This window comes from Sus scrofa, chromosome 15 (assembly GCF_054392235.1).
Source record: "Sus scrofa isolate SSC_HxYL_T2T_F1_AM1 chromosome 15, Sscrofa_HxYL_maternal_Yorkshire_Landrace_v2.0, whole genome shotgun sequence".
In the NCBI taxonomy this organism is placed as follows: domain Eukaryota; kingdom Metazoa; phylum Chordata; class Mammalia; order Artiodactyla; family Suidae; genus Sus; species Sus scrofa.
Genome location: NC_139397.1, coordinates 114320896 through 114346683, shown reverse-complemented (window position 1 = coordinate 114346683; position 25788 = coordinate 114320896). Strand labels below are relative to the sequence as shown.

The 25788-nt window shown below is 36.7% G+C and overlaps 1 protein-coding gene across 11 annotated transcripts in view; it reads left to right on the top strand.

Annotated features, from left to right (window-relative positions):
- The window catches only part of DNAH7 (dynein axonemal heavy chain 7), a 262758-nt gene that overhangs the window by 16399 nt on the left and 220571 nt on the right, over positions 1 to 25788 (top strand). For 5 of the 11 annotated variants that reach the window (XR_014830006.1, XM_085000225.1, XM_085000231.1 and 2 more), the window contains 7 exons: positions 3309 to 3371; positions 8880 to 8988; positions 10016 to 10163; positions 19652 to 19739; positions 21161 to 21341; positions 23055 to 23130; positions 24381 to 24506. Coding sequence is in view for 10 of the 11 variants with exons in the window: in XM_085000225.1 (XP_084856351.1) it covers positions 3309 to 3371; positions 8880 to 8988; positions 10016 to 10163; positions 19652 to 19739; positions 21161 to 21341; positions 23055 to 23130; positions 24381 to 24506 (791 nt within the window). In the remaining variant the exon portion in view is untranslated. Of the gene's footprint in view, positions 1 to 3308; positions 3372 to 8879; positions 8989 to 10015; positions 10164 to 17811; positions 17928 to 19651; positions 19740 to 21160; positions 21342 to 23054; positions 23131 to 24380; positions 24507 to 25788 lie in introns of those variants that run through there. The other 6 variants (XM_085000229.1, XM_085000226.1, XM_085000230.1 and 3 more) reach the window with 3 other exon arrangements.

Genomic DNA, 25788 nt, shown 5'->3' with positions numbered 1-25788 from the left:
TTAGAAGCTTCTAACTTCTCATTCTGTTTTATCCATTCTCTTGTTGAGTTCTTTTAGCATCTTTATGACCTTTACCTTGAAGTCTTTATTGAGTATATTGCTTATCTCCACTTCACTTATTTCTTCTTTTGGGGTTTTATCTTGTTCTTTCATTTGGATCATATTACTCATCTCCTAATTTTGCCTAATTCTGTGTTTCTATTTCTATGTATTTGTAGGTTTATTAATTTTTTCAGTCTTGAAATGGCCTTATGTAGATGTCCTGTGGGGCCCAGAAGTGTACTCACCTCTGGTCACCAGAGCTATATGCTCTAGGGTGCCCCTCTATGTGTGCAGACTGTGTAGTCCCTTCTACTGTGGCAAGCTGACTACTGACTACCCTCCATACTGGTTGGTTGCCAGGCATTTCCTATATAGAGGTTACTAGCTACTGGTGGATGAGGCTGGGTTAGGAGGAGAGATTATCCCATGAAGTCTGATGTGACTCAGTTAGCCCTCCTTCACTGTATAGCAATGCCAACAGAAACACTTGGCCTCCCCACTGGCAGTGGCAGGGATGAGAAAGCTGTGCACCTGCTTTTAACTACCTGTCCTATGGTGCTCCCATTTCATTGGCTGACTCAAATCCCTTGGCTATGCAGTAGTTACAAGAGAGGCTGGAAAGTGAAACATTTAGGGCATATTGAGAAGGCTTTAAAAACCAAGGTGAAGATTTGTGTTTACTTTAATATGGGGCTTTTCAATATTTCTGACCAGGGGAGCGGATGATCAGAGCTGTGCCTTAAGAAAATTGTGATAACATTCAGTTCCTAGCATTTTATCTAAATCAAGCCCATATCCTGTTCCCTGGTTTCAAAGCTATTAAACTATCCTCAGTGATGACTCTAGTCTCCTTCTCACTTATTTATTTCTGCCAGAAATGTTAGTAAAATAACCCTTTGTATGTCCTTGTAAGATATAAAAGGTGACAATATAATTTAATCACCTAAACTGAGATGCCATTGAAAGTGAAAATGCTACTAATAATGCTTGGGCAAGAGATATGAACTAGGACTGTCCCCAGCAAACTGGGACTGGAGGTCACTCCAAGAGGAGTCTGTGGTGGTTATCTGTTACCAGTGTAGCCAGTCCTCCACACTCATGTCTTCCATAATAAGGCAGTACCCACCTGTCCAGCCCTCCCTTCTCCTTGATTTACATTTCTATTCAAACATAACCTCTGAAAGAGGCCTCACTACCATCATCTAACTGAGCACTTCTCTACTTTTTCCCTTGCTAGCTTCCCCAGTTTTTTTTCCACTGTACTTATTACTTCCTGACATTATGTTGTATACTTACTCTGAAATAACTGTCTCTATCCCCAGTATAATGTAAGCTCCACCAGGGGAGGAACTTTTTTTTTGTCCATGACTCTATATCCAGGGCCTTAAAGAAAAATTGACACATAATAAGAGTTCAATAAATCACTGTTGAATAAGAGATTTATTATACCTCCTACTTCACTTGGATCAATCCCCTCACCATCGGCCCCCACATCCCTTCCAAAGTCATTGTTCCTGAGGCTCCCTCTGTCTTTAGTGAACTTGACGCTATTCTTCTGGGAGCACCAACTGTGCCTCAAGGCTTAGCTTATACCTTTTCTCTTTTTGGAACTTTCTTTGAATACTCTGTTCCACACCATTTCTTGTTCTGGATGAAAGCATATAGTTTTTAATAGCAACTGGACTGTGTGTTTTGTGAGCAGAGACTACATCATATAAAAAGTCCTCATCTGTACAGTAGGCACAGAAGTGGGCACTATTTAACCTTGCAGAGTCATAAAAAGAACTGAATGAGATAATTCATGTAAATTTCTTGAAACTATACACAATGTAAATAATATAAAATATATTCAGTATAAAGATAGACAAGATAATTTGAACTTTTTGTATTTTGTATTGTCTTCAAAACCTAGCATATATTTTACACTTAAACACAGCTCACTTCAGAGCCACACTTCAAGTGGTCAGTAGCTACAGGTAGCTAGTGGATCCTGTTTTGGAAAATGTACCTCAAAAAAATGTAGAAATAGCAGACATAAGGAGTAGCCATTCCTTCTAAGACTAAGGGAGATTGCTCAAAGAAGAAATTTGGAAGGTTAATTTCTTTGCCAAAGCTTAGGTTAAGACCTCTTGGAGGTGGAATGGCTGTAGCCCACTTGAGCTTCAAAGACATTTGCTGAGGCAGTGCAGGCTTAGGCTGGAAGGTGAGAAAACCACCTGCTTGCATGCTGAAAAGTTTGAATGTAACTTATGATATAAGGGAAACTTTCTGGAAAGCTCCCTTTAGGGATGCCTGTGAAACCTGCAACCCTGCTGGAGGGAGTCTGCTGCTGGGTCAGCCACATACCATAGGCTGCAAAGGTGCCCATGGGCAAGGATGCTGACTGCTGGCAGCCACACCATGGGAGCAATGAGAGAAAGCCCTGGGACCAAAGAGGTGTCCTTTCTTCTCATGATGTCATTTTTTAAAAATTAGAGGTAATAGTTGATTTACAGTGTTGTATCAGTTTCTGCTGTACAGCATAGTGACCCAGTCATATTCATACACACACACACACACACATGTTCTTTTTCTCATACTATCCTCCATCTTTATACTATCCTGGTTGGTAAAGGAGAAATGTTTGAGCTCTACTCAAGAATGACAAATGAGAGCCACAAGGGTATATTTGAAGTTGAGAGGCAATAAACTGAGAATGTGCAAAAGCACAACTTGTTTTACCTGCTTTATAGATCAAAGTAGTATTCTCAACAATACTTGCCTCTTACTTAGGGGAAATCCCTACTGTGGAATCATCCTCTGCTTAAAGGAAGTATCAGACCTTTTCCCTGAAAGTTGCTGCTAAAAATATGTTACTTATGGCAACTTAAATGTATGTAATACTGAATACGTTGTCAGCTTAAGAAGTAGAACATTCTGGTTATCAATAAGACAAAAATGATATTTTAGTAACAGAGAAAGGAAGTGTAGTAGAATGAACTCTGAACATTAACTAGGTTTGGATAAATTCCCAGAAGGTGATGTAATGGATAAAAGGCTTTTTTTTTTTTTTGCATATTGTCATAGATTTCTGATAGGTATTATTGGATAACAGTTTCTTTTCTTTCTTGCTATAAAAAAAAAAGCAATTCTAAGGCAAACATTGAGAAATAGAAAGGTAGTAGAGTGTGTCTTTGAATATTTTGGATACTAAGTTCTTTACCTTAGAGTATATGCTCTTAATCAATTTTAGCATTAACAGAGTAAACATTTTTCTTTTTATGTAGGATAAAGCAGCCAGCAAAGAGAAATCCAAGATGCCAGTAAGAATTTTACCGCAATTGGCTATGGTAATTTACCTATACACTCTGATTGTATTTTGCCCTTTTAAAAATGTTTATTTTCAAACTTGTAAATAAGTATGATTTTGAATTTTGTGTTCAGTTTGACTATTTTCTGATTGAGAAGTTCTGAGGTACACATAAAAGGAAAAATAACTATCTTAATTTCTTAGTAGTACATACAGACCATTTGAATATTCTGAATAAAAAGTATTTCCAAGATGGTCTAGCAGAAAATATATCGGTGTTGGAATTGGAGAGGGGTTTTGGGTTACAGCCCTTTCACTTATGGCTCTGCCATCTAAGGGGGTCACTTACTTTCTGAGCCTCAGTTTCTGAATTTGAAAATAAGAAGAGCTGATCGTCTTTTGAGATGCATCTTCCAGCATTGAAATGCTGTGCCACTGAGGAGGTTCCTTAGACCTTGCTGTCTTTTTTTTTTTTTTAATGACTATAAATTTTATTGTTGGGAGTTCCCATTGTGGCGCAGTAGAAACGAATCAACTAGTATCCATGAGGACATGGGTTCAATCCCTGGCCTCGCTCAATGGGTTAAGGATCTGGCATTGCCATGAGCTCTGGTGTAGGTTGCAGACAAGGCTCGGATCCCACGTTGCTGTGACTATGGCATAGGCCAGCGGTTATAGCTCAAGCCCTAGCCTGAAAACTTCCATATACCTTGGGCATGGACCTAAGAAAAGCAAAAAAAAAAAAAATTGTATTATCCTGTGGAAGAGGCAATTAATAATAAGTGATGGGTAAGATATACTTGACTATAATAAATTTTATCATTTAGCAATTACATTTGAATTTAATGCCATTGAATTATGCTCTTGTAACTCTTGGAAGTTGAGCTTAAGTGGAGGTTCATTTTCTTTACCTATTCATCTATTGATGGACATTTAGTTTGCTTCCAAGTCTTGGCTATTATAAATAGTGCTGCTATGGACATAGAAGTGCATCTATCTTTTCAAATTAGAATTTGTCTGCATATATGCCCAGAAATAGAATTGCTGGATCATATGGCAACTCTTATTTTAATTTTTTGAGGAACTTCCATACTGTTTTCCATAGTGGCTGCACCAATTTACATCCCCACCAGCAGTATAGGAGGGTTCCCTCCTCTCCATACCCTCTCTAGCATTTGTTACTTATGGACCTTTTAATGTTGGCCATTTTGACTTGTGTGAGGTGTGAGGAAAATTTGTTAAATTTTCATTTCTCTAGCAATATTGAGAGTCTTTTCATGTGCCTGTTAGCCATATGCATGTCTTCTTTTGAGAAATGTCTATTTAAAGAAATAACTATTCTGCCCATTTTTAAAATGGTTGTTTGAGGGGGGCTTTGTTGAGCTGTATGAGCTGTTTGTTTTGTCTATGATTTCCTTTGCTGTGCAAAAAATTATAAATTTGATTAGGTCCCATTTTTATATTTTTGCTTTTATTTCTATTGCCTTGGGAGACTGACCTTAGAAAGCGCTTGTATGATTTATATCAGAGAATGTTTTGCTTATAATCCTAAAATTTATATGGAGCCATGAAAGACCCAGAATTGCCAAAGAAATCCTGAGGTTTTTCCTAAGGAACAAAGCAGGAGGCAGAACCCTCCCAGACTTCAGCCAATACTACAAAGCTACAGTAATCAGAACAGCATGGTACTCGCACAAAAACAGACATATGGATCAATGGAACAGAATAGAGAGCCCAGAAATAAACCTACACACCTACAGTCAATTAATCTTCAACAAAAGAGATAAGAATATACAATGGAGAAAAGATATTCTTTTTAGCAAATGGTATTGGACAAGTTCAACAGCTGCGTGTAAATCAATGAAGTTAGAACACATCCTCACATCATACACAAAAATATTCTCAAAATGGCTTTAAAGACTTAAACGTGAGACATGACACACTATAAAACTCCTAGAAGAGAACATAAGCAGAACGTTTTTTATGTGTAGTAGCATTTTGTTTGCTAATATTTTGTTGAGAATATTTGCATCTATATTCATCAAATGTAATGGCCTATGATTTTCTTTCTTATAGTGTCTTTGGTTTTGGTATTGGTGATAGTGGTTTCATAGAATGACCTTAGGAGTGTTCCCTCCTCTTCATTCTTTTCTAAGAGTTGAGAAAGATCAGTATAAGTTCTTCTTTGTATATTTGCTAGAATTGCCCAATGAAGCCATCTGGTCCTGGACTTCCATTTGTAGGAAGGTTTTTTTGTTTGTTTGTTTATTTTTATTACACTTCCAGTGGTCAGTATGTTGAAATTATCTATTTCTTCTTAATTATGTTTTGGTTAGCTGTATCTTTCGAGAAGTTGTCTATTTCTTTGAGGTTGTCCAGTTTGTTGGGATATAATTGCCCATAGTATTCTCTTAAATTTTTTTTTTATTTCTGCAGTTTCAGTTGTTATTTTTCCTGTTTTGTTTCTTATTTTGTTTATTTGGGTCCTCTCTCTTTTCTTCTCTGTGAGCCTAGCCAGAAATCAGGCATTTTTTACCTTTTCAAAGAACCAGCTCTTTGTTTAATTGATTTTTTCTATTTTTTTAAATCTCAGTTTTATTTATTCTCTCTCTGATCTTTATGATTTCCTTCCTTCTGCTGACTTTGGGTTTTGTTTGTTTTTCTTCTTCTAATTCTTTCAGGTGGTAGGTTAGGTTGTTTATTTGAAATTTTTCTTGTGTTTTGAGGAGGGCCTGTATACTATGAACTTCCCTCTCAGAACTGCTTTTGCTCCATCCCAAAGATATCATTTAGTTGTGTTTTCACTAAAATGTTTGGTTGACTGATTTAAACCTGGTTTTATGTTCATATTTGGCCATATATTATATTTTTCAGCATTCTTTGAGCTTTATATGTTTTAAGGGTGAGCATATTTTTAAGAGATTAAAAAATCAATTGAGAGGTACCACTTCACATTGGTCAGAATGGCCATTATTAAAAAGTCCACAAATCATTTCTCCATTAATAGTGGAGAAAAGAGAACCCTCCTATGCTGTTGGTCAGACCGTAAACTGGTGCAGCCACTATGGAAGACAGGATGGAGCTTCCTCAAAAAACTAAAAATGGGAGTTCCTGCCATGGTGCAGCAGAAATGAATCCGACTAGGAACCAAGAGGTTGCAGGTTCAATCCCTGGCCTTGCTCAGTGGGTTAAGGATCTGGCATTGCCGTGAGCTGTGGTGTAGGTCGCAGACGTGGCTTAGATCTTGTGTTGCTGTGACTGTGGCATAGGCTGGCAGCTACAGCTCTAATTCGACCCCTAGCCTGGGAACCTCCATATGCCACAGGTGCGGCCCTAAAAAAAAAAAGAGACAAAAGACAAAACAAACAAACAAAAAAAACCACCTAAAAATATGAATTGATATATTTGTGTGATTGATTCACTTTGGTATACACCTGAAACAAATACAACATTATAAATCAATTATACTCCAATAAAATTAAATTAAAAAATAAAGACTAAGATGCTAAAAAAAAAAAAACTAAAAATACGTGTTTCCATATGATCCAGCAGTGCCACTCCTGGGCATATAAGCAGATAAAACTCTAATTTGAAAAGATAGATACACCTCTACATCCACTGCAGTACTATTTACAATAGCCAAGACTTGGAAGCAACCTGAATGTCCATCAACAGATGAACAGATAAAGAAAATGTCCACACACACAATGGAATACACTTTAGCCATAAAAAATAATAAACTAAGGCCATTTGAGGCAACATGGATGGACCTAGAGATTATCATACTAAGTGAAGTAAGTCAGAAAGAGAAAGACAAATATCTTACTGCTTAATTGTGGAATCTAAAAAATGATACAAATAAAATTATTTACAAGCCCAGAAACAGACTCACAGTCACAGAAAACAAACTTTTGGCTACCAGAGAGGAAAGGGGGTGGGGGGAATAAATTAAGAATTTGGGATTAGTAGAGACAAACTATAATGTGTAAGTATATATACATTGTTTATATATTTATGCATATAAACAACAATGTTTATAAATATATCAACAATGTTTATAAATATATAAACAACAATGTCCTACTGTATAACACAGGGAACTGGAATTCGTGTTGTGGCTCAGCAGCTTAAGAACTCGGCTAGTATCCGTGAGAATGTAGGTTTGATCCCCAGTCTCACTCAGTGGGTTAAGGATCTGGCGTTGCTGTGAGCTGTGGTGTAGGTCACAGTTATGGCCTGGATCCTGCATTACTATGGCTATGGCGTAAGCTGACAGCTGCAGCTCCACTTCAGCCCCTAGCTTGGAAGCCACAGGGGTGGCCCTAAAGACAAAAACAAACAAACAAAACCAAAAAACACAAGTAACTATATCCACTATTCTGTAATAAACCATAGTGGAAAAGAATATGAAAAAGGAAAAATTTTCAAGCCTCAGTTAAGACCTAGAGTTATTTTCATTACAGGGCCTTTTGCTTCTGGTGCTGATCCTTGTTGAAATCGAGGGTGACCCAGTGCTAGTGGCTCCCACCCTTAGTGTACACCTTGCTCATAGCTCTCTCACAAATCTCCTTAATGGAGCAAGATGAATGTGAAAAAATGGAAAAGCAGGCAGCCAGATGGAAAAGCATGAACTTATTAATTGACTTAGCTTGCTTTCCTGTGAAAGAAGAGCCTGAATAAAAGCACTTGTGTGCAAGTAGTTTATTTTGAATGTAGGAGTAAAAGATTGCGGAGAGTAAAACTGGAAGCCATTACAAGCATGGGCGATCAAGTTGTTCTTGACATGAAAGAAAGACACAGATCCAATTGTCAGTGTTTAAAAATATGTACATTTTACCTTAAATTCCACTCATCCGGGTTTATTGAAGGGCCATAGGTTCTAGCAACAGTGGGTCTCTGTTTTGGTATTGAAATAATTGGCTTGAGCTAATTAGTTTTTACCTTTTGAGGAGACATGGGGTTTCTCCCATCAGCCAAAGTCCCCAGCATCCTCTGTTTCTTAGCACTGAAGCTGAGTGCCAAGTAGCTATCATCACTAGCCTTCCTCCCTCTTCTATGACTCCTGCCCAAATCATGTAAGTATAAGAATTTATGATCCCTGCTTTAAATGATGGAATGAATTTGTGAGTTTCAAGGGTAATCTTGAGCTGCTGAAGCCTGAGAACAGGAAAATCCTTTGGAACTGGAATAAGGGGAACTTAATAGCATTGGAGCCCAGCCAAGAGTGCCCCTTGTTAAAATAGAAAGCATGCAAATCACTTGCCAGTGTCTGGGGGTGAGTAAACTCTCTGCAACCAACACTCCAGTGTCAGGTAACGGGCTCCCACATCAAACAGCAACAGAGCTTTTGGTAATGCCTCCCAAATGTCTACACACAATGCCATTCGCAGACTTGAATAAGATTTAATATTGGGTGTTTGTGCCTTCTTTCCAAATGTCCTAATTTGTTTGAGAAAATGTCTGTGTTTAGACATTCTCATGCATTTTATGAAAAAAGCTTTTTTTCCTGATCTTGTTTGGTTAATGATATTTCAATTTCATATTTCAGGTGAGTACGAAGCCCCAGTGGCAGCAGACAGCTCCATCATTCCATCTGAATGTAAAGCAGGATGATGATATTCCAGAGCAGTTTAGTATTAAAAATGAACAGTCTTATGGTAAGAACTTTAATATACCAACTTAGACTTAGAAAAATTCATGTAACATTTAGTTTGAGTAGTGAAATTATAACATTGAAATCTTTATGTTGAGTAGAAAAATTTACCCCAAATATTTTTCCTCTCAGAAAATAATTTAGTCTAGTTCATAATTTCAGGCTATTGTAAATGCTATAAAAACTGATATTTTAGGAATTGAGATGTTTATAATAAAATTTTGATTTATTGTGTTCAAATTTTCCTCTGCATCAAAGACTAAAGTTTTTTCTTCTTCCTTTTTTTTTTTTTTTTTTTTTTTTTTTTGTCTTTTTGCCATTTCTTGGGCCGCTCCCGCGGCATATGGAGGTTCCCAGGCTTAGGGGTCTAATCGGAGCTGTAGCTGCCAGCCTACGGCAGAGCCAACAGCAACTTGGGATCTGAGCTGCGTCTGCAGCCTACACCACAGCTCACAGCAACGCCGGATCCTTAACCCACTGAGCAAGGCCAGGGATCGAACCTGCAACCTCATGGTTCCTGGTCAGATTCGTTAACCACTGAGCCATGATGGGAACTCCTAAAGTTTTTTCTAAAAGGGATTTTAATATGTTGTAAACATTACTTCTAAATTAGTCATATTAATATATTTTATTTTGAGTTATCAAATTGGTCACATTAAATATTGAGTTTTTCATCATGGTTCTTTAAATTTTCTGAAATAGTTATATATTCTGTTTTTATAATAATTTTTATTCATTTTGAGAAGGTTCTATGCAAATGTAATTGAAAATTTGAGTTTAGTAGCATATTAATCAAAATGTAAAATAATGAACATTCTTGAAATGAAAGTTTTTATTATGATGAGATAAAACAAGAGTAGTTTAACTTCCTGATAGTGAAAGAAAGTAAATTATGCTTATTGTTACTTGAGAACTTAAAGGAAAGTAGGGTTTTTTTTTTTCTTAAAAAGTGCTTTAGCATTTTATTCTAACCACATAAATCGTTTAGCTCATTTATTAGATGACTTAGTTTTGCTTTCTTAAAATTCCAGCTGAATACATACAATACTTTGGAAAAAAGGGCAAATTAGCCGATCAAACTGATGAGAGTCAAGCTGGACCTTCTACTTCCAAAACAAAGAGCAAATCTCCACATAAAGGACGAGAGAACTTTAGAAGCACTCTTGTTAATGTTATTATGTAAGTTTTATATGCTAACCAGTGTGTGTTACCCTTGCTGGAACTTTTAATCTAAAAGCATAAGAATTCTACATACCTTTAAGGATACCTGAAAGCCTTGTTGGAATGAAGTCAGGGTATAAATAAATGAAAAATTGAGTTTAACTCTATTAAGGTGTCTCACTTTTAAATATCATGAGCTGAAAAGGTATGTTGATGGAAATAATAAAAATATCTCTAATAGGAGTTCTTGTTGTGGCTGAGTGGGTTAAGAACTTGACTAGTATCCATGAGGATGTGGATTTGATCCCTAGTCTCGCTCAGTGGCTTAAGGATCTGGTGTTGCTGTGAGCTGTGGCATACATAGGTCATAGATGCAACTTGAATCCAATGTTGCTGTGGCTGTGGTGTAGGCCAGGAGCTACAGCTCTGAGTCGATCCCTAGCCCAGAAACTTCAACATGCCATGAGTGTGGTCCTAAAAAGAAAAAAAATCTATCGTAGGAATAGGAAAGAGTTTTATTTGAGCCAAACTAAAGGCTATAGTCTGGGGGAGACAGGTTAAAGAAGCACTTGAATTGTGTTCCACTGAACTACAAAATGGGGGAGGCTCTAAAGGCAAGGTTAACAGTTAGTTTCAAGAGTTGTTGGAGTTCCCGTCATGGCTCAGTGGTTGACAAATCCGACAGGAACCATGAGGTTGCGGGTTCAATCCCTGGCCTTGCTCAGCGGGTTAAGGATCCAGCGTTGCCTTGAGCTGTGGTGTAGGTTGCAAACGCGGCTCGGATCCCGAGTTGCTGTGGCTCTGGTGTAGGCCGGTGGCTACAGTTCCGATTCCATCCCTAGCCTGGGAGTCTCCATATGCCACGGGAGCAGCCCAAGAAATAGCAAAAAGACAAAAAAAAAAAAAAAAAGGAGTTGTTTATCAAGGATTATAATTGATTCTGGTGAGAGGAAGTGTGCTTGTTAAATAAGGATTAATTGGGGTCCAAAATGGTTGGATAGTTACAAGGGGAGACTTAAGACCATAAGATAGAAGCTAGCAGCTGCTGACGAATACTGTTTTGAGCTCACCTGGTGGTGTCCTGGATGCTGGTGCAGTTCAGAAAATTCAGGTTCTCAGGGATACTGTAACACATCTGAAACCACATCGACAATGGCCCCCTGGCTCCATTTCAAATGCCTGAACCACAGTTACTCCATTTAGATTTTTAAAGGCAGTATTTCCTTTAATGGTTAAAACAGATGTATAATGTATGTTTGAAAGGCCATAAGACATGCCTTTCAAGACAGTTCTGGTTAGTATGAAGTTCAAGCCAAATCATCTATAAGCCAGAATGACTTTCCACTACCTCAATACGTGAAAATTTTTTCCATCAGGTGCAAATGTTAATACTTGATATTGGTTGAGAGTGGAGTGTCTAGGAGTGCTGGTTGTAGGCATGGTAGTGGTAGAACACTTGGGGGCAGTTTTACCCCCATCTTGTCTACTCAGGTAATGTGAACACTTTCCTGGCATTAAGGGCTTTCTTGGGTATGAAAGGTGAAATGATCAGCCATGTGAATAGGGCAGGGCTTGCCCAGTCTGAGCTGCAGATCTCTTTATGGAAGGCAGTGCAAAAGCAAGTTGCCAGTTCCTCTTTGCTTGTTTTTTTCACAGCGTGGTGCTAGTTGCTCAGTAGTCTCTTTCTTTTGTTGTGACTCCCAAGGCACACTCACTGCCATCTGTAAACAGAATTCAGTAAGTCACTCACCCACAAAGCCCCGTTTTACTCTGCCCACATGATATCTTACTGGCCAGATGCGCATCTTGATTTGTGAAGATTCTGTGCAGTTAGATCTGTGTATTTGCCTCTGCAAGAGGATTTGAGTTGCTTTGGCCAGGCACTGCTAGACATGACCAGCTTGGTTCACTTCCGTCACTTTCTTTAATTAAACACTCCCAGACTGCAAAACTGTAAAATCAACACCCCAAGCCATGGGTGAGAAGGCCTCTGTTTACAAATCATTAGAAGCAACTTTTTCTCTCCCCAGTATTCTGGCCAGGACAGATGATCTTGACACAACTTTCCTGAGCCTGTCATGTTTGGTCTTCCTGTGGTTGCAGATAAAAGCCCATCTTGGGTTTCATCTTCATGCACGTTTGGATTTGAATTTTCCATTTCACTCTGATCTGCAGAATCATGTCCTGACCTAACTGGGCCTTAAAGGCCAAGGCTCTGCCCCACAATGGCAGGTGTAGCTTGAGGGGTTTGCTGTTGCTCTGCCTTATCATTCCATTTTTTCTCTCCTGAGTATTTCCCCTTTCTCTTGCAAGCTCAGCTTTGTGTTCAAAGGAGCTCTGAGACATATTATCCAGTATTTATAGAATGAAACTGGGGAGTTTTTCAGATTGTCTTTGCTGCTGTGCTATAAGAAAGAGAAGTTTCTTTTTAAACCATTTATGCCACTTTTTAGTTATGCCTTTAATAAACACAACATGGATGGACTAATTAAAACTCAATCTCAGACCTTTTATATTTCAATAGCATGTTTAATCTCTTTTTATAGTTGATATTTTTACACATGTGGGCTTAACTTCCAACAATTTATTTTGTGTTTTCTATTTACCATATGTTGCCTTTGCTTATTTATTTTTTCTTTTTTATGCTTTCTGTTGAATTAAATTTTATATCTTCTCCCTTTATTCTTGTTGGCTTAAACGCTGTCACACATATTTTTATTCCTTTAGTGGCTAGCCTTGCATTTATAGCCATAGATTGTAATTTATATTTTTTAAAGTTTAAAATTCATTTGATTTATCTTCCCCATGAGTAACATGAAAGGACCTTGGGATGCTTACCTTGGCTCTGAACTTTCCTTTGCATTTTTCATATGATCATTATTTATTCCTTCCAATACTTCTGTAATACTTTAGTTCTACTAGGTCCTTAAATTCCTTATACTCTTTTTTTTAAGTTAACACTTACATAGATTTACTAACATGTTTTCCTATTTCCTAGAAAATTGTTCTTTGCATTCCATTCTTCGCTTCTGTGTTCATTTTCTATTTTGCTGAAGTTCCATCGCTAAGTAGTTCTTTCAGTGAGGATGTGTGGAGAGTAAACTTGAGACTTTCATCTCTACTAAAAGTCTCTACTATTTTGCCCTTACTCTTGAATTAATGACTATGCTGGCTACAAAGTTAAAGGATAATAGTTTTTTCCTTTTAAATCTGAAAGATATCAGATTGAAAAATATTAACCATTTTATCCAGCTTTATTGACAGTTGTAATATATTTAAAGGGTACAATGTGATTATTTAATATACATCGTGAAAGGATTTCTACCATCAAATTAACACACCCATCACCTCACACATTTACCTTTTTTGTTGTTAAGAACCTTAAATTCTATTGGCACATGATGGTAAATCAACTATACTTTAATAATAATAAAAAAAGAGAAGCTTAAGTTCTCTCGTAGCAGATTTCAGTAATGCACTGCAGTGTCATTATCTACAGCCACATGAAGACATGTATTATTTTTTATGAGAAGCCTATGTTGCTTTGTTATTACTTTGCAGTGTGTGTGTGTGTGTACTGTCAGCTTGTCTTTTCCTTTTTCTTTTTTTAGCTTTTTATTTTCAAAGCTTTCTACCTAGGCTTTAAGAAACACAACTAACTTTATTGAGATAATTTACATAGCTTTAAATCCATCCACATTAAATGTACAATTGAATGAATTTTAATCTTTTTTTTTTTTTTTTTTTTGTCTTTTTAGGGCTACATCTGCAGCATATGGAAGTACCCAGGCTAGGGGTCTAATCAGAGCTGTAGCCACCGGCCTACACCACAGCCACAGCAACATGGGAAATGACCCATGTCTGTGACCTACACCACAGCTCACAGCCACTCCAAATCCTTAACCCACTGACCAAGGCCAGGAATTGAACCCACAAGCCCATGGATACTAGTCACGTTCATTACTGCTGAGCCATGGTGGGAACTCCTGAATTTTAGTAAATCTCTTCAGTTGCACAACTTTACCAAAATCTAGTTTTAGAATACTTCTGTCATCCACAAAATTTCCTAGGCCCATTTCAATTAATCCTCTCTACTGTGGGTGCCCCAGGCAATCATTGATCTGCTTTCTGTCTCTATGGCTTCATTTTTTCTAAAGTTTGATATAAACAGAATCATATAGTATATATGTTTTTGAAATCCATTCATCTTGTTTATTGTTTCTTGGCCAGGGCTATTATGAATGATGCTACTGTGAGCTTTGCATGCACGTCTTTTTGTAGACATAGGCTTTCATTTCTCCTTGGTAGTTACCTAGTTATAGAAATTCTGGGTTGTGTAGTAGGTGTATGTTTAAATTTTTAAGACATTCCTAAACTGTTTTTCAAATCATAGTACCATTTTACATCCCCACAAGCAATGTATAGACAAGTTTCTGGTTTTTCCACATTCTTGTCCACATTGTCTTTTGCTCTTCTAGCCATTCAGTGTGCTGTATCTTATCATGGCTTTAATTTATATGTCCCTAATGACTAATAATCGTGGGCATCTTTTTTGTAGTTGTTTGGCGTTCACATAATTTCTTTGTGGAAGTGGAAGTGTCTATTTAAATCTTTTGCCCATCCCTTTTATTGGGTTGTTTTTTGTCTTATTGCATTGTAAGAGTTCTTTATTTTCTATGTAAGTCCTTTATCATAAATATCTTTTGCAAATATTTCCTCCTACTCTATGGCTGATTTTTCAATTTCCTTAATGGTATTTTTTTGAAAAGCAAAAGTTTTAAATTTCGATGAAACAATTTATCAACTTTTTTTATTGTTCATGCTTTTGGAGTCATGTCTAAGAACCTTTTCTTATCACAAGAGCATAAATGCTTTCTCTATGTTTTCTTAGAAATTTCAGCTTGGCTCGAGTTTTATGATTTATGTCAATGATATGTCTGTGGTGTGAGGCTTGTTTTTTTGCCTATAGATATCCAAATATTCACCGTCATTTGTTGCAAAGACAGTTCTCATTGAACTACCTTGGCATCTCTGTAGAAAATCATTTCACTCTACATAGTGTTCTATTTCTGTTCCATTGATCTATATTTACATAATAATCTATATTTACATAATAATTATGTTATCTTGATCACTGTAGCTTTATAGAAAGTTTAATTGGGGCATATAAGTCCACAACATTTATTATTGTTTTTCAAAATTGTTTTGGCTATTCTAAGTCTTGTGTTTCCATATACATTTTAAGATTAGCGTGTCAGTTTCTGCATAAGAAAAACGCTTACTGAGATGCAATAGGTGATACATTAAGTCTATAGCTCAATTTTGAAAGAATTGCCACTTAAATAATTTCAGCCCTTCAGTCCATGAACATGTTATTTCTCTCCATTAACTTAGATTTTTTTTAATTGCTCTTAGGAGCACCTTATATTTTTAATGTACAAGTTTTAGACTTTAAAAATTTTCATTTTTCTTTTTGAGGTAAGTAAAATTATTTAATTTCATTTTCTGATTGCTCTTTACCAGTTATAGAAAAATCAACCGGTTTTTGCTTGTTAATTTTATATCCTAAGACCTTACTAAACTTGCTTACTAGTTCTGGAGGTTCTGGATTCTAAGATTCCTTAAAATTTCCTATGTTTCAGTCATGTTATCTGCAAGCATAGTTTTATGTTTTTATTTCAATTTAGATGCTTTTCATTTCTTTTTCCATTTTGCGCTTGTTTGGTCCTTCAGTACATTGCTGAGTAGAATTGCTGACAGTGAAATTTCCAGTCTTAGAGGAAAAGCATTGGGTCTTTCACATTTATGTAGGATGTTAGTAGTAGGTTTTCTAAATACTCTTTATTAGATTAAGGAAGTTACCTTCTTATCCTAGTTTGATGAGACGTTTTATCATAAATGGATGCTGAATTTTTGTTAAATGCTTTTTTGATGTCCATTGAGATAATTTGATTTTTGTCCTCTTTTGATATATTATATTAATTGCTTTTCAATTAAAGCAAATTATGTTTAAATTTTCTTTTTTCTTTTTTTTTTTTTAGAATTTTACTCATTTATTTTCAGTCTAAATTCTTTTTTTTTTTTTTTTTTTTTTTTGGTCTTTTTGCCTTTTCTTGAGCCGCTTCCGCAGCATATGGAGGTTCCCAGGCTAGGGGTCGAATTGGAGCCATAGCCGCCGGCCTACGCCATAGACACAGCAACGCGGAAGCGGAGCCGCGCCTGCAACCTACACCACAACTCACAGCAATGCCAGATCTTTAACCCACTGAGCAAGGCCAGGGATCGAACCCACAACCTCATGGTTCCTAGTCGGATTTGTTAACCACTGCGCCACAACGGGAACTCCTAAATTGTTACTTTAGCAATGTTAAAGAAAATTTGCATCCCTCCCATTTAGTCATTATGTATAATCCTTTCTATATGTTGCTGGATTTGTTACTTTTAAGGATCTTCAAGTCCATATTACTGAATGATGTGGGTCTGTACTTTTCTAATTTTTTATTAGAGTATAGTTGATTTACAATGTTGTGCCAATTTCTGCTGTACAGCAGAATGACTCAGTCATACATATATATACATTTTTTCTCTTCTATTATTAGCTAAGTATAGTTGATTTACAGTGTTTCATCAAGCTCTGTTGTACAACGAAGTGGCCCAATCACATGAATTTCCTTGTGCTGTACAGTAGGATCCCATTACCCATCCATTCCAGATTCTCTCTTTTTTTTTTTTTTTTTTTTTGTCTTTTTGCTATTTCTTTGGGCCACTCCCGTGGCATGTGGAGGTTCCCAGGCTAGGGGTAGAACCAGAGCTGTAGCCACTGGCCTGCGCCAGAGCCACAGCAACGCGGGATCCGAGCCGCGTCTGCAACCTACACCACAGCTCAGGGCAATGCCGGATCGTCAACCCACTGAGCAAGGGCAGGGACCGAACCCGCAACGTCATGGTTCCTAGTCAGATTCGTTAACCACTGTGCCACTACGGGAACTCCCAGATTATTTTTCTTTTGTAAACTTCCACCATAGTTTATCCCAAGAGACTGGATATAATTCCCTGTACTAATCCTGGGATGTCTTTGGCTGGCTTTAGTATCGGGGCACTACTGGCCTCATAAAATGAGTTGGGAAGTGTTTCTCCCTCCTCTGTTTTCTGAAAGAATTTGTGTAGAATTGGTAGTATTTCTTCCTTGTGTTTGATAGAATTTATTAGTGAGGCCATCTGGACCTGAGCTTTTCTTTGTGGAAAGATTATTACTTACTCAATTAGTTTACTTGATAAAGCTTTATTCATAGTTTCTATTTCTTCTTGAGTTATGTTTGGCACTTTTTTTGTCTTTCGAGAAAGTATTCTTTTCATTGAAGTTGTCTAACTTGCTGGCATTAAGTCATTCAGAGAACTTCCTTGCTTTCAGCCTTCCTACTCCTTTCCTCCCTTGGTACCTGCTGACTGTGAGATCGCAGATACATACAGGTCTTCTGGGAAGATTGGTTTACTTCTTGCATGAGTTATGGGCTGTGGTGTTTTCAGCTGTTTCAGCTTCCCTGTCATTTTTTCATGTTCCAAAAATTTGTTGAAATATCTCCTCAGCTGATGACCCACTAGTTGATTCACAATCATGGGTTAAAATCACTTAATTACTATTTTCACAGGGAAGCTTGAAAAAAAGGGATGTTTATGTTACCACCTTGAACCAAAAATCTGTAATGATTTAATAGAGAACAATATCAATATGATTCTTCCATTTTTGAAAGACAAAGTACATCATATTTTCCCTTGAACTAGGTAAGGTGTCTCCAGCGTTGATTGTTTTGTATCTGCATGGAATGTTGTTTGTTTGAAAAAGCACGGCAGTTTGGAAGCACATATGGATAGACAAATCCTTGTTTTAGTATTAATTAAGGACATGATAAAGTCATTTAATCTTTCTGACATTGTTGCTTCATCTGTGCAATAGGGATAATTATGTCGTTGTCTCATAACAATAAGTGTGAGAATTAGAGATAACATATGTGAAACTATCTAGAGTCTGACCGAGTGATTGATAAAAATCTTCTGTTATTGTTCCCAATGAAGAACATCTTTGCCTGTGGCCACAAAATGGTCATCGTAGAGTTTTAGAGCTGAAAGGATCTTCATTCTGGCTGCAAGAACTTCTGCAGCCTCTCTGACGGGCCCCGACATCTTCCTCCTCACCTACCCTGACCTTGCTGCTTCCTTCTAGGCCCGAGTTATTCACACAGAGGATGAAGTTTGAGTCTCAGGGTTTTGCCAGGTAGATTAAATAAGCATTTCTGCCATTAAAAAAAATTAACGAGAACCCAGTTATTAGGATCATATACTTTTACAGTGGCTGAATCTGAACCCAGACATCCTGATTCCTGAGGTATGTTCCTGTCATTTGTACCTTTCTACTGTGCAATCACCAAAATAGGGAGATAGGTTTTGTAGTTAACCCTTCTCTTTCCAATCACAGAAAATCTTGAACATCTCCCACCACTCCCTTCATACTCTTATTCCCTCACTTGATAAATGTTTCCTGAGTACCTACTAGGTACTTACATAAACTGAAACATGGCCTTAACTGTTTTCTCTGGTCCAAAGAGTAAGTGCGAAGTTCACAAAATATTGGATGCCTGGATTTGCAAAAGACGAAATAATTCAGAAGTTCCATTCTGAGGTACCTACTTCATATTCTCTCTCATACAGATGTTCCATAACCCTCCAGTTCCCACTCACTGGACAGTTAGTGGGAAGAAGTATTTTATTACACAGCATCACTCACTTGTATCTATCCCAGATGAAGTTGTGTCTAGAGCACTAGACCTTCACTGATAAAGAGGTTAAAACTATCTCAGAACAACTGGATTTTTCTGAAGATGTGATCTATGACTTTCTACACATTGCAGCCCAAGAGAAAGTCACATAACGTGGCTCATGTCTGGTAGAGGTTTTGAATTGAATTATAGCTATAAATAAAATAGTATTATATGAACAGATAGCCAGTAATAAATACATGGGTGCCTACGAGCTTCTATGTCACTTGTTGCTAATGTTTAACATGTGTCTCTAGAAGTCCAAGAAGTGGTCTTTTGAAGAATGTATCTGTATCTTTGGCAAAACTACATTTAAAGGCTTTCTCATCGCTGCTCTTTTAAACCTCATATTTATAAATAACCATACATGCGTTACAAATAATTCAAGAATATTCTTATAAGATCCAAGAAAAAAAGAAAGCTTGATTTCAGAGCAGTGAAGAAGATTGAATAAAGCCCATCAAAAAGGATGTGCCCTTTGAATTAAATCCTTCAAATCACTTCTGTGAATAAAGAGGAAGTATTCTGGGAGGAATAAGTTAACAAATAAATTTGTTTACTATTGTTTAAATGTTTAACAATGCATTTTTCCTTAGGATTTTATGGAAGACAATCTGATATTTTTATATCCATTGATTTATGTTCTAACTGCCCTTTATACATATTTGAATAGTGTGTTTATCATTTTTTTAGGCAACAAGATGCTGTCTTAGACTCAGCTACTTCTGATGAAAGCACACTTCCAAAAATGACCTCTTCTGTGATAGAGAAGGACGTCTTGGTAATGAGCAATTTCTTTTGTCAGTATAATGCAAAGTAAAGGAAGCACTTGAAGATGCTTTTATACTTTTGAGATTATTCTGTGCTCCTTCCTTAGGGAACTGTGTGGTTGTAGCAGCAAATATGAAGTTGTATAAAATTGCTCTATTGGATTAATGGAGGAAATCATTCTCCCTCTTGTCACCTAAGACCACAGTCAGAAAATGCTCACTCTACCTGTACCTATGTTAAAGCTAGCCAGAGTCATGTGTAGCTCTTACATGTCTTTGTTGTTTTAGGAGAAATTGTCTTAATTTTATAATATATACCTTACAAAATATATTAACTTAAGAAAAAGTAATTCTTCAAATATTTCAAATATAGAATTTTTTTATGTATGTGTGTATGTATTGCTTTTAGGGCTGCACCTATGTCATATGGAAGTTCTCGGGCAAGGTGTCTAATTGGAGCTGCAGCTTCTGGCCTTCACTACAGCCACAGCAATGCAGGATCTGAACCATGTCTGAGACCTACAACATAGCTCACGGCAACGCCATATCCTTAACCCACTGAATGAGGCCAGGGACCAAACCTGCATCCTCATGGATACTAGTTGGGTTTGTAACCGGCTGAGCCATAATAGGAACTCCCCAAATATATATTTTTAAAAAAATAAATAGCAAGGACTTTAGCATTGCTAATTTGAAAGCATTTTTTAATTTTAATTTTTTGTTTTTTGGCTCTCCCAGTATATATAAGTTCCCAGGCTAGGGACTGAATCCAAGCCATAGCTTTGATCTATGCTGCACCTGTGGCAACACCAGATCCTTAATCTGCTGTGCCATAGCAGGAACTCCAATTTGAAAGTATTTTAATGTTTAAATTTTTTTCTAATAAATGACATGTTAACACTTGTGAAAATACTGTGAAGTTAAATGTCCATTGTTAGAGAAGTACTATCATGTCTTAAATTTTTTGTGCACATATCTAACAACATCTACAAATTATGGTATGGAATATTAATAGGCCAGTTGGAAATTTCCTAAATCTTGTTGTATAATATTTCTGAGATTACTGTATAGGGATACTGATTCAGTTATAGCTTTTAAAATCTGCTTATAATTGCAAAGGACAAAAACTAACATACCAGATTTTCACACCTTTATAGAACACAAAATTCTACTTCCACATGGGTTCTATTTAGTGCATCATATATTTGATAATGTAACTTTATGTTTTAGAGTGGATTTATAAATTAAGAGCTTTAATTTTCATGAAAGTTTTTAAATTTTTGGAGCTCTCCAGTAATGCCAACATGAATTGAACAAAATAAATTTATATGATTTGTAAATACTTTGTTATTTTAATTTTGCTCAGTAGTTTTATTTTTGGTAAATGCTTACATACTAAACCCATCTCTGTTTCTCCATCTCCTTTGTGTAGAGATATTACTATTATATCCATCATGGAATTGATACGGACCACGTAGCCCCAATGGAAGATTCTTGGCTGGAGCATGTATTGAATTTAGTCCCTCAACATCTGAAAGTCCTCACTAACAGCATACTTGTATTATCTGATGAAATGAGAGAAGATTATCTTCTCAGTGTAAAAAAATCCATAGGTAAATCAGTATTTCTCTTTGCTTTCTTATTTGAATGTGTCTTTCTAAAGATAAATTTTTAAAAATTTAAAGTTAACACCTATACTTGAAATTATTTATTGTATGAGTTATGCTGTTTCTCGTGTTACTGTTATTGCTTAACATCTCAGGCAAATTTCATTAATAAAGTATAGCAAACAGTTTTAAAAGCAGTCTTTATTTTTAGGGATATATCTCCTCAACAGACCTAACTGAAGAAAATTAGAGAATATTAATTAGAGAATGTTAATATTACTGATATCATGAACTAGAATGTAATTATTTACAGAATCATTGCTATGGACCAAGGGTTGGCAAACTACGGCTCGCAGGCCCAACCTGGCCCACTGCCCATTGTTGTTAATAAAGTTTTATTGGAACACAGCCTATACATTCATTTACATATTGTCTATAGCTGCTTTTGAGCTGTAAGAGATTGTTGAGTAGTTGTGATAGAGATTTTGTGGCTCACAAAGTTGAAAATACTTGCAATCTTGCCCTTTACATAAAACTTTGCTGACTTGTGTATAGACCAATAGACTCTAAGACTGACTAATCATCAGAATAATTTTAAAAATACTCATTTCTGGACCTATCTGAATTAAAATCTCTTGAGGCAGGTCTTCTAAATCTATGCTTTTAAAAAAGTTCTCCAATTGGTTGTGATAGTAAGCCTGGTATAATTGATGCTATATTCAAAGTTGGAGAAATCATAGTGCTTTGGAGTTTTCTGGGTACCCTTCGAGGAGGAGGGCATTCATTCCATTTTAGACTCCTATTGAGTGTCTTAGTAACTTAAAGAACCAATTCCTTGCTCCCAAAGAGTTCATGGTGTAAAGAGGGCATGGACAAATCAGTAAATTATACAGCAGAGTAGCAAGTGCAATGAGAAGAGAAAGAGAGAATATGTTCTAAGGGAAAAGAAGTCATGCTTGACTTCTTAGGGCAGGACCCAGGAGCACCTGAACTGACTTGTAAAGGATGAACATGTACTAGGGAACATGCATGGCCTAGAAAATGGCGTGAATGATGGCAGACATGCATGAAAGGCTCTTCCAGGTTTGCAAGCTGTTCTGATGGCTAAAGTGGAGGGTGCATTTGAGGAAGGGGACAGAACATTAAGGGTCTTATTTGCCTTAAGCGTGTGAAGGTAAGGGAGAGCCACTGACGGATTTTAAGCAGAGAGGTAATAATGTATTTGCATTTTAGAAAGATCATATTCAAAGAAAGGCAAGAAAATTAACTGAATTAAAGACCACAGAAACAAAAGTAGCTCACTTGACTGACTTCATAACAAGATTGTTTTACACTCTTAAGTAATTTAAGAGAACAAGAAAGCAATGTGTATCTTTCCTTAGTGAAGGGGAAAAATCTGCTAGTCTGTGCTGCTGACCTTCAGTTCAACAAGAACTACTTTTGGTGGAACAGCTATAAAGGAAGATTAATCTCAAAAGCAATTATTTTCAAATGAAAGAATAAGGACATTGTTAAGAAAGGGTACATATATTGTCAAAGACACAGACGACTAGAGACTTTCTCATCAAATTTTTAACATTTTCTTGTGTTCATAAATGCACAATGTGCTCATGTTGCTAAAAGTCTTAAACACTTTTAAAGGAATTAATTTTGCAATTACTTGGGAACAAACTGTTATTACTGTGAGGTTACTTATCAGAACTTTTCAATTTTTTTTAGTTGATTTTGTTTTAAAAGATCCTAGAGAAAAAGAAGATGATAAAAAAGATGAGGAACTTCCACCCCATCGTGTTGAGTAAGCAATCAAGTTTCTCCAAGAATAATGATTTTTTTGACCAGTTCTGTGTATGTGTATATATTTATACACTGGTTATATTTTCTCATATATGTGTTTATAATTTGTGTACTTAGTATGAACAATTAGTTGTATAGTCATCATCTAACACACATTTATTTATGTATTTAAGCCCCAACATGTTAATGTTTACAAATTGCAAGGTAGGTGGGAAGGCAAACAGACACGCTGACAGATGGACCCCTAGGTGGTTAAGACATGAGGTACTCAGTCAAAGAACTTGATGCAGATCTTCGTATCACCACAGCTCCAAGCACAGGCTTCAGATATGACAGGGACTTGAAAGCTTGACGGCAATTTGAATACCCCCAAACACACTGGGAACATTGCAGAAAATATGCCCATGTAGAATATTTTTCACTTTATTACATGGATTAAAATATAGGACACGTAATGAGAAAATCTACTTGCTATACATTTTCCCTAGAATAATTAACCTTTAGGAATAAATCTCTTAAAATTGTTTGAAGAATGGAATTTATATTTATATGATTAAGTAACCACCTTCCTTTTACTTTGTTCCTTTTGTTAAGTATAAAGGTAGTTTGGCCCCAAAAAAAAGCTGAATTAAACTTACTATGCATTAAAACAAGACTAAGTGTTTAAAATCAATGAGAGTTAAAAAATTATAAGCATAATGTGTAAATGTTTAAATATACAGTGAAAGATAAAGATGACACATCCTTAGCATAGAAAAGATGATTATTCAAGTCAGAGGAGTTACAGAATAAATAAGAATGTTAGTGTTTGTGATTTTCTAAGTGACATTTCCACATTCAGAGGGGAAGTTTAAGATTTCCAGGTTGGACTATGTTCTTACAATGTTTTAAAAATAATAGGGACATAAAACTTTTAAATGTTTCCTTTAAAAAAATCTTTCAAGATGTATATGAAACACAGTTGGCTACTGTTTCTATTTGATCATTATTAGTTATTTGTGGATTCAATCAGATCAAGTATTTAGAGAAAAAAAAGCCTTACATGATAAAAATTTAAATCTCATTTTATATGTGTTAGAAATTATATGAATATGATTTTTATGTATTTTAAAATATAATTGCATGTTTTGTTATCATGAGGGTAATTTTTATTAAAATTAAACCATTATTACTCAAAAAGGTATTTTGATTATAAAAAAATACTTTTTGATTTTTAAAGATGATAACTGAATATTTACTCCTTGCTTTCAGAATGAAAATTCTTCCAAAACCTTGGAGAAAATCTTTTTTAGCTGCAAGCAGTTATATTAGGGATCACTTGAATGCAATGAACCCTACAATGTTGGCTGTGCTAGATTTGTGGCACAGTACTTTTAAGTAAGTATTTCTGGCCTTACTGAGGTGTTTTTGTTTTTTGTTTGTTTCTGTAAGAGTGATGAAAGTTATTACAGCTGAATTATTTCTTTTACTATTTTAACTACACATTTTTAAAATAGTTACACATTTAACCTAAGTATTTAAACATGATTTTAAGTAGAAGTATATAGAGTGAAAAAATGAGGGTGGGCACTCTCTCTAGTCCAATCCCCACCCCTACCACCACCAGATTACCATGAATACTTGAAGGGGTGATCACAGTTAAGGGGCTGAGGTGCTCTGCCTTGTTTTAAACCCCACAGAACATTAGCTACTACAATTATCTGCATTGTTTAGAAACCTAGGGAAATGGTGCCCATGTGAATGGCATGAGGGGAAGTGTCTAGGTGTCAGTGGGGGTGGGGGGTGGGTCATGCATCACCTTGTTGGTGTTGTCAAGGTGTGAACAGTGCAGAGCTGGATGTGAACACTGGTGGGCGCTGTGGAGCTAAATACCTGGGCCCTGGGGCTGAGGACAGTTTGCCTCCCAATTTAGAAGCTCCAGCTTCATATTCCCTCCCTTGTGCCACCCCTTCCGAAACACTGAGGGGCAGCCTAGCAATGAGTACATGTGGCCATAGGTGTTTACAAAATATCCAGTAGTATATGAATTTACATTATTTTTCTTAAAGAAGGCCTCTCACCAGGCCCCTCAAAATCTGGATGGGCCCTTGTCTCATGATAGAGGAGATGATACCAGGGTCTCCAACGTGGTCTGTAAGTCTTTTCTCATTCCCCCCGCCCCCCGGCCAGCTGCAGCCCTGGTTTACGTGCAACCTGCTCTCCATCCAGGGTCTGCTAGTTCTTGACTGCTGGTATTGTCCTAAAAACACAATAATGAGCACGTTTTCTGGCCACCTGCAGGCCAGCACTGGGAAGACTAAGAGCTTTGTGCGTTACACAATAGGAAGTACCCAGGACATACACTAGGGGGCCTCCCATATTGACTTCTCTGAGCTCCTTTCACAGTTGGATCCTTGATGCACAGGAGCACCTAATCCTCATCCTGCTAATCCACCTCCCCCAGGAAGCCAAGGATCGTCAGCTTGACCCAGCTCTGCCACCCTCTGGTCAGAGGCTCTCCAGTCCCACCTGTGAGATGAATGTGGGTTTGCACTGTCGAAAGATCCCCCCTCACATCATCCCTCTCTCCCTTTTTGTTATTGCTCAACAAATTTTAATTTAATTTTTTATACAGATATGTATGTAGTTACATATGATTACGCAAATGTGATCATATATA